Consider the following 10546-nt stretch of genomic DNA (forward strand, 5'->3'; position numbering starts at 1 on the left):
AACACCCAGAACAACACCTGGACGACATAGAGAACACCGTCACAGCACACAGAACAACACCTGGACGACATAGAGAACACCGTCACAACACCTGGACGACATAGAGAACACCGTCACAACACCTGGACGACATAGAGAACACCGTCACAACACCCAGAACAACACCTTGACGACATAGAGAACACCGTCACAACACCTGGACGACATAGAGAACACCGTCACAACACCTGGACGACATAGAGAACACCGTCACAACACCCAGAACAACACCTGGACGACATAGAGAACACCGTCACAACACCCAGAACAACACCTGGACGACATAGAGAACACCGTCACAGCACACAGAACAACACCTGGACGACATAGAGAACACTGTCACAACACCTGGATGACATAGAGAACACCGTCACAACACCTGGATGACATAGAGAACACCGTCACAACACCTGGATGACATAGAGAACACCGTCACAACACCTGGACGACATAGAGAACACCGTCACAACACCTGGATGACATAGAGAACACCGTCACAACACCTGGACGACATAGAGAACACCGTCACAACACCTGGATGACATAGAGAACACCGTCACAACACCCAGAATAGAATCCTTTAATATCCCATAGGAATAACCAAACAAAGTACAGTCGTGGCCAAAAGTTTTGAGAATGACGCAAATATTAATTTTGGTGACAAACGATGACTTTTCCAGCATGATGGAGCACCCTGCCATAAGGCAAAAGTGATAACTAAGTGGCTTGGGGAACAAAACATCGATATTTTGGGTCCATGGCCAGGAAACTCCCCAGACCTTAATCCCATTGAGAACTTGTGGCCAATCCTCAAGAGGCGGGTGGACAAACAAAAACCCACAAATTCTGACAAACTCCAAGCATTGATTATGCAAGAATGGGCTGCCATCAGTCAGGATGTGGCCCAGAAGTTAATTGACAGCATGCCAGGGCGGATTGCAGAGGTCTTGAAAAAGAAGAGTCAACACTGCAAATATTGACTCTTTGCATCAACTTCATGTAATTGTCAATAAAAGCTTTTTGCCACTTATGAAATGCTTGTAATTATACTTCAGTATTCCATAGTAACATCTGACAAAAATATCTAAAGACACTGAAGCAGCAAACTTTGTGGAAATGTAATATTTGTGTCATTCTCAAAACTTTTGGCCACGACTATACATACACAAAACATATCATACCCCAGACCATTCCAGCTAATACACAGTGGAATAATACTCTGCCATCTATTCTAGAGTTACTGCACTCCAGTCGGTTGGTTGATCTTCCTCTCACCTCTAATCGATACCTGCTCAGTACAGGTCTGATGTTGCCGGGTACAGGGTAGATCTGACCGTCTGGTTCGTCCAGCGCAGGCAGATACTCTTCTCCTGACTCTGGGATCTATGAGATGAATAGCAATGAAACAACCACTACTCACAGAGTGGGAGAAAAAAATCATGGAGCGAGAGGAAAAAGCACAGAATGAATTCCTCCTCGACTCAGCTTTACTAAACTATGAATTCCCCCTCGACTCAGCTTTACTAAACAATGAATTCCCCCTCGACTCAGCTTTACTAAACTATGAATTCCCCCTCGACTCAGCTTTACTAAACAATGAATTCCCCCTCGACTCAGCTTTACTAAACTATGAATTCCCCCTCGACTCAGCTTTACTAAACTATGAATTCCCCCCTCGACTCAGCTTTACTAAACAATGAATTCCCCCTCGACTCAGCTTTACTAAACTATGAATTCCCCCTCGACTCAGCTTTACTAAACTATGAATTCCCCCTCGACTCAGCATTACTAAACTATGAATTCCCCCTCGACTCAGCATTACTAAACAATGAATTCCCCCTCGACTCAGCATTACTAAACAATGAATTCCCCCTCGACTCAGCATTACTAAACAATGAATTCCCCCGACTCAGCTTTACTAAACTATGAAATTCCCCTCGACTCAGCTTTACTAAACTATGAATTTCCCCTCGACTCAGCTTTACTAAACTATGAATTCCCCCTCGACTCAGCATTACTAAACAATGAATTCCCCCTCGACTAAGCTTTACTGAACTATGAATTCCCCCTCGACTCAGCTTTACTAAACTATGAATTCCCCCTCGACTCAGCTTTACTAAACTATGAATTCCCCCTCGACTCAGCTTTACTAAACTATGAATTCCCCCTCGACTCAGCTTTACTAAACTATGAATTCCCCCTCGACTCAGCATTACTAAACTATGAATTCCCCCTTCGACTCAGCTTTACTAAACTATGAATTCCCCCCTCGACTCAGCTTTACTAAACTATGAATTCCCCCTCGACTCAGCTTTACTAAACTATGAATTCCCCCTCGACTCAGCATTACTAAACTATGAATTCCCCCTCGACTCAGCTTGACAGAATACAAAACAAACACATCCATTGCACTATATAGGGAATAGGGTTTCATGTTGTGCCTCAGTCTCCAGTAGGGATCTACCTGTATGAGCTCAAAGGCCCCCAGCAGTTCTCCTCCAGACTGGGATCCAGAAAACAGAGGACTGTACTGGAGCTGGGGAGGAGAGTAGGGCTGCTCTGACACCCTCACCACGGGCACTGCCACCGTGCTGCCCAGGTACTCTGCCTTGCCCTGGGGGGGGGGGGGGAAAGAAGCACAAGATACATAGAGGTGAATAAATATGTGCTTAAATCTCAGAGCACAAGAGACAAATCCTTATGGGTGCTGGGTAGCTACCCAATTTTAATAGTCTGTCCCAAAACGAGACACTCCAACTGGGTTATAAATCAATTCTGTAAAGGTCACTGTCGTCAAGGGATTCACTTAAACCAATATATTTTCACCTTTGATTTTTATTTAACCTTTAAACTTTACACTTTAAGGGATGAAATGATATCCTGGGTGCCAGTCTGTTTCTGATCTCTTGCCAACGTGAGCAACAAGAGATCAGAAACAGACTGGCAGTGTGTCTGTTGAAATGAAGGCCTATCGTAACGTCAGAGAGAAGGTGTGGGGGCGGGTTGGTTGGTTTGTTAGCTCACCAAAGCATCGTCGTCATACACCTCGATGACGACGCACGGCGGCTCCTGCTCCAGGTGCGCTAGGTCTCCGTGCAGCGTGACCTGGGTCATCAACAACATCTGGTTCCAGGTCGGGGTTAACGTCTGGTTGATGATCTAAGAGGCACAGAGAGCACTTAGAACTACGACTGGGGTCATAGGGAGCACTTAGAACTACGACTGGGGTCACAGGGAGCACTTAGAACTACGACTGGGGTCACAGGGAGCACTTAGAACTACGACTGGGGTCATAGGGAGCACTTAGAACTACGACTGGGGTCAGAGGGAGCACTTAGAACTACGACTGGTGTCACAGGGAGCACTTAGAACTACGACTGGGGTCATAGGGAGCACTTAGAACTACGACTGGGGTCACAGGGAGCACTTAGAACTACGACTGGGGTCATAGGGAGCACTTAGAACTACGACTGGGGTCATAGGGAGCACTTAGAACTACGACTGGGGTCATAGGGAGCACTTAGAACTACGACGGTGGTCACAGGGAGCACTTAGAACTACGACTGGGGTCATAGGGAGCACTTAGAACTACGACTGGGGTCACAGGGAGCACTTAGAACTACGACTGGGGTCATAGGGAGCACTTAGAACTACGACTGGGGTCATAGGGAGCACTTAGAACTACGACTGGGGTCATAGGGAGCACTTAGAACTACGACTGGGGTCATAGGGAGCACTTAGAACTACGACTGGGGTCACAGGGAGCACTTAGAACTACGACTGGGGTCACAGGGAGCACTTAGAACTACGACTGGGGTCACAGGGAGCACTTAGAACTACGACTGGGGTCATAGGGAGCACTTAGAACTACGACTGGGGTCACAGGGAGCACTTAGAACTACGACTGGGGTCACAGGGAGCACTTAGTGCCACAGATTGGGTCAGAGGTAGTACTATGAAACATGGATGGGGTTAGTAAATCAGGAAATGAATCGAAAGTCCAATTCAGGAATAAAAAAACACTGAAAGTAAATAGCACTTGGAAACTTAGCTCATCTAATGAATTGAATGAAAACAGATGGATAACTCCAACCCTGGTTAGAACTACACCCCTCAAAAGCCCTTTTCTTCTTAGGGACCTTCTCTGTAGCTAGATCCCATCCTACGAGAGTTTGTGGACCTTACGGCCGTGGTGTGGCTGTGTGTCAGGAAGGTGACCCTGGCGAAGGGGTCTGAGAGTCCTGTAGAGTCTGCTGCCATCAGCCCTCGAGCCTGGTACATGTGGGCGCGCATCTGGAACTTGTGCTCGTCTGGAGAGAGGAGAAGCAGGTTATTACTCCCAAAATCAATGTGTGTGTCTGTCTGTCTGTCTGTCTGTCTGTCTCTGTCTGTCTCTCTCTCTCTGTCTGTCTGTCTGTCTGTCTGTCTGTCTGTCTGTCTGTCTGTCTGTCTGTCTGTCTGTCTGTCTGTCTCTCTCTCTCTCTCTCTGTCTGTCTGTCTTTCCCTCTCTCTCTGTGTCTGTCTCTCTGTCTGTCTGTCTGTCTGTCTGTCTGTCTGTCTGTCTGTCTGTCTGTCTGTCTGTCTGTCTGTCTGTTTGTTTATATGTATGTCTCTGTCTGTCTGTCTGTCTGTCTGTCTGTCTGTCTGTCTGTCTGTCTGTCTGTCTGTCTGTCTGTCTGTCTGTTTGTTTATATGTATGTCTCTGTCTGTCTGTCTGTCTGTCTGTCTGTCTGTCTGTCTGTCTGTCTGTCTGTCTGTCTGTCTGTCTGTCTGTCTGTCTGTCTGTCTCTCTCTCCCTCCCTCTCTCTGTCTGTCTAACTGTCTGTATCTCTCTCTCTCTCTCTCTATCTATCGTACCTCTATATACCAGATGTACAGGTAGGATGCCAGGTAGAAGCTGCTCCTCAGTGGCGCCCCCTTTGGGCTCAAACCCTCCAGGCAGGTTATCCAGCATATGAGAGGAGTCTTTGTAGCTGCCCAGCCACAGGTACACGTCCAGTTTGGCCTGAATTGACCAGCCTGCTACACGCTTCCCTGGGGGCTGGGGCAGAAAAAGTGAACATCACAAGAATGGCACTCTATTTACTATATAGTGTAGCACATTTGGACTGAACTGACCAGCCAGCTAGTCTTCCCTGGGGGCTGGGGCACTAAAGGAGAGGACATCATCAAACTGTGCACCCTAATCCCTATATAGAACACTACTTTGCCCGGGGTCCTCATAGTGGCTGTGAAAATCACTTCTACTGGTATGCAGTACCAGTCAAAAGTTTGGAAACACCTACTCATTCCAGGGTTTTTCTTTATTTTTTACTATTTTCTACATTGTAGAATAATACTAAAGATATCAAAACCATGAAATAACACATATGGAATTATGTAGTAACCAAAAAAAGTTTTAAACAAATCAAAATCAATTTTATATTTGAGATTCTTCAAATAGCCACCATGATGACAGCTTTGCGCACTCTTTGCATTCTCTCAACCAGCTTCACCTGGATTGCTGTTCTTGCCGTAATATGAACTTGGTCTTTCAGCAAATAGGGCTATATTCTGTATACCACCTCTACCTTGTCACAACACAACTGATTGGCTCAAACGCATTAAGAAGGAAAGAAATTCCACAAATTAACTTTTAAGAAGGCACAATGCATTCCAGGTGACTACCTCGTGAAGCTGGTTGAGAGAATGCAAAGCTGTCATCAAGGCAAAGGGTGGCTACTTTGAAAAATGTCAAATATAAAATATATTTTGATTTGTTTAACATCGTTTTGATATCTTTAGTATTATTCTACAATGTACAAAATAGTAAATATAAATAAAAACCCTGGAATGAGTAGGTGTTTCCAAACTTTTGACTGGTACTGTATAAAACCCATGAATTAAAATGTAAATGAGCTATATTATAAGGACATCTACAGTATGCTCTCTACTCAGCCTGTTTGTGAAAATAATGAGTTTAAGCACATCCCAAAAAATAATCAGAGAGGTGCTGGAAACAAGAACAGCCATGACTGCTGTGAGTCTCTTTACCTTCAGGTATAAAGTCTGGATCTTGCCACAGTCTTTGCCTCTCTCCTCGGGGCTGGCAGAGTAGAGCAAGTCACGGGCAGAGATGCGGGCATACGCCACACGCTTGTTGTTACTCAGCATCCACACAAACACATCTGGGATGGTATGCTGGGGCTAATAGAGAGAGATAGGAGAGAAACCAGCTCAGTGTCATGTCTGGGATACACACTGTCAATATGGTACTCGCACACAGACACACACACACACACACACACACACACACACACACACACACACACACACACACCTCTTCCACTAGGAATCTCAGTTTCTGTGTGAGTTTTAGAGCCTCCTGCAACATCTCCTTCATACTGCGAGCCTTCCTCTTCCCCTCTGAGATGGTTTCTGCCTTTCCGACCATACTCTCCTGTAGGAGGAACATCATCACCATCATTATCATCACCACCATCACCATTATCATCATCACATCACCATTATCATCATCACCATTATCACCATTATTATAATCACCATCATCACCATCATTAGCATCACCATCATCACCATCATCACCACCATCACCATTATCATTATCATCACCATTATTATCACCATCACCATTATTATCATTACCATCATCATCACCATTATTATCATCACCATCACCACCACCATTATTATCATCACCATCATCACCATCATTATCATCCCCACCATCACCATTATCATCATCACATCACCATTATCATCATTACCATCACCACCATCACCCTTATCATCATTACCATCACCACCATCACCATTATTATCATCACCATCACCACCACCATTATTATCATCACCATCATCACCATTATTATCATCACCATCACCACTATTATCATCACCACCATCACCATTATTATCATCACCACCATCACCATTATTATCATCACCATCACCACCACCATTATTATCATCACCATCATCACCATCATTATCATTACCATCACCACCATCACCATTATTATCATCACCATCATCATCACCATCATCACCATTATTATCATCACCATTATCACCATCACCATTATCACCATCATCATTATCATCACCATCACCACCACCATTATTATCATCACCACCATCATCACCATTATCACCATCATCATTATCATCACCACCACCATTATTATCATCACCATCATCACCACCATTATCATCATCACCACCATTATCACCATCACCACCATTATCACCATCATCACCATCACCACCATCATCACCACCATCATCATCATCATCATCACCACCACCATCATCACCACCACCATCATCATCACCATCACCACCATCATCACCATCATCACCATCACGATCACCACCATCATCACCACCATTATCACCATCACCACCACCATTCAACAATACTGTCTCAGAAGGTAGGGTCTAGAGGCCAGGGCACCAACCAGCTCCTGTTTACACATGGTCAGACGTTTCTTATCCAACATGGTCAGATGGTTCATTCTCACTTTCCCTTCTGCAAAGGCTATGAATCTCCTGCAGCAGGACACACACACACACACACAACCACACACACACACACACACACACACACACACACACACACACACACACACACACACACACACACACACACACACACACAACCACACACACACACACACACACACACACACACGTTTGAGTTACTATTAGTACCAGGACACACCATATAGTCAACAGGGGTAGTCCGTTTCCACCATATAGTCTACAGGGTAGTCAGTCTCCACCATATAGTCAACAGGGGTAGTCAGTTTCCACCATATAGTCAACAGGGGTAGTCAGTTTCCACCATATAGTCAACAGGGGTAGTCAGTTTCCACCATATAGTCTACAGGGTAGTCAGTCTCCACCATATAGTCAACAGGGTAGTCAGTCTCCACCATATAGTCAACAGGGTAGTCAGTTTCCACCATATAGTCAACAGGGTAGTCAGTTTCCACCATATAGTCTACAGGGTAGTCAGTTTCCACCATATAGTCTACAGGGTAGTCAGTTTCCACCATATAGTCAACAGGGTAGTCAGTTTCCACCATATAGTCTACAGGGTAGTCAGTTTCCACCATATAGTCAACAGGGTAGTCAGTTTCCACCATATAGTCAACAGGGTAGTCAGTCTCCACCATATAGTCAACAGGGTAGTCAGTCTCCACCATATAGTCAACAGGGTAGTCAGTCTCCACCATATAGTCAACAGGGTAGTCAGTCTCCACCATATAGTCAACAGGGTAGTCAGTTTCCACCATATAGTCAACAGGGTTGAGTGGTATCTCAGGTCTAACCCAGGGTAGTCAGTCTCCACCATATAGTCAACAGGGTTGTGTGGTATCTCAGGTCTAACCCAGGGTAGTCAGTTTCCACCATATAGTCAACAGGGTAGTCAGTTTCCACCATATAGTCAACAGGGTAGTCAGTTTCCACCATATAGTCAACAGGGTTGTGTGGTATCTCAGGTCTAACCCAGGGTATGGTAATAGAAACTTTACTGACTAAAACGTCCCGGTCTCTGTGTTTACTCTCTGAACGCTCGACCCAACAACCCCAACGGTTTACCCGCAGTTGTCAGTATCGTCAGTTTGACGGTGTCGTTGAGGTTACCGACCTGGCGTCCATGATAAACTCCTGAAAGACTCGGCGCGTGAGAGCTTCCGTTCCTGGATCTGACAACTTGTTCAGTTCGTCTGCCTTGGCCACGCCTTCTTCCTGTGTGGAATATGATGACGTCACCACTCAAATAGGGTACAAACACGTGACGTACCGTTACAATGGTGTTACTACAGTCCATGATTGAACCCTGTCTAAACCATTACAATGGTATTACTACAGTCCATGATTGAACCCTGTCTAAACCATGTAGTGATATTACTAGAGTCCATGTTTGAACCCTGTCTAATCCATGTAATGATATTACTAGAGTCCATGTTTGAACCCTGTCTAAACCATGTAATGATATTACTAGAGTCCATGTTTGAACCCTGTCTAAACCATTACAATGATATTACTAGAGTCCATGTTTGAACCCTGTCTAAACCATTACAATGGTATTACTAGAGTCCATGTTTGAACCCTGTCTAAACCATTACAATGGTATTACTAGAGTCCATGTTTGAACCCTGTCTAAACCATTACAATGATATTACTAGAGTCCATGTTTGAACCCTGTCTAAAGCATTACAATGATATTACTAGAGTCAATGTTTGAACCCTGTCTAAACCGTTACAATGATATTACTACAGTCCATGTTTGAACCCTGTCTAAACCATTACAATGATATTACTAGAGTCCATGTTTGAACCCTGTCTAAACCATTACAATGGTGTTACTAGAGTCCATGTTTGAACCCTGTCTAAACCATTACAATGGTGTTACTACAGTCCATGTTTGAACCCTGTCTAAACCATTACCATGATATTACTAGAGTCCATGTTTGAACCCTGTCTAAACCATTACAATGATATTACTAGAGTCCATGTTTGAACCCTGTCTAAACCATTACAATGGTATTACTAGAGTCCATGTTTGAACCCTGTCTAAACCATTACAATGGTATTACTAGAGTCCATGTTTGAACCCTGTCTAAACCATTACAATGGTATTACTAGAGTCCATGATTGAACCCTGTCTAAACCATTACAATGGTATTACTAGAGTCCATGTTTGAACCCTGTCTAAACCATTACAATGGTATTACTACAGTCCATGATTGAACCCTGTCTAAACCATTACAATGGTATTACTACAGTCCATGTTTGAACCCTGTCTAAACCATTACAATGATATTACTACAGTCCATGTTTGAACCCTGTTAAACCATTACAATGGTATTACTACAGTCCATGTTGAACCCTGTCTAAACCATGTACAAGTGATTATACAGTCCATGTTTGAAACCCTGTCTAAAACCATTACAATGGTATACTACAGTCCATGTTTGAACCCTGTCTAAACCATTACAATGGTATTATACAGTCCATTTTTGAACCCTGTCTAAACCATGTAACTGGATAGTACTAGAGTCCATGTTGAACCCTGTTCTAAAAACCATTACAATGGTATTACTACAGTCCATGTTTGAACCCTGTCTAAACCATTACAATGGTATTACTACAGTCCATGTTTGAACCCTGTCTAAACCATTACAATGATATTACTAGAGTCCATGTTTGAACCCTGTCTAAACCATTACAATGGTATTACTACAGTCCATGTTTGAACCCTGTCTAAACCATTACAATGGTATTACTACAGTCCATGTTTGAACCCTGTCTAAACCATGTAATGATATTACTAGAGTCCATGTTTGAACCCTGTCTAAACCATGTAATGATATTACTAGAGTCCATGTTTGAACCCTGTCTAAACCATTACAATGGTATTACTAGAGTCCATGTTTGAACCCTGTCTAAACCATTACAATGGTATTACTACAGTCCATGTTTGAACCCTGTCTAA

At 43.9% G+C, this 10546-nt stretch overlaps 1 protein-coding gene across 2 annotated transcripts in view; it reads right to left on the bottom strand.

Moving 5' to 3' along the window:
• Positions 1-8796, bottom strand: part of fer1l6 (fer-1 like family member 6) — a gene marked incomplete at its 5' end in the record, with an annotated part of 38279 nt that extends 29483 nt beyond the window's left edge. For both annotated transcript variants that reach the window (XM_029702033.1, XM_029702032.1), the window contains 9 exon segments: positions 1315-1422; positions 2504-2653; positions 3064-3198; positions 4225-4349; positions 4897-5080; positions 6073-6225; positions 6359-6478; positions 7500-7590; positions 8696-8796. In XM_029702033.1, the coding sequence (XP_029557893.1) occupies positions 1315-1422; positions 2504-2653; positions 3064-3198; positions 4225-4349; positions 4897-5080; positions 6073-6225; positions 6359-6478; positions 7500-7590; positions 8696-8796 (1167 nt within the window).
• Positions 8797-10546: the final 1750 nt, after the last annotated feature.

The sequence above is a fragment of the Salmo trutta genome, chromosome 20 (assembly GCF_901001165.1).
Source record: "Salmo trutta chromosome 20, fSalTru1.1, whole genome shotgun sequence".
Lineage (NCBI taxonomy): Eukaryota > Metazoa > Chordata > Actinopteri > Salmoniformes > Salmonidae > Salmo > Salmo trutta.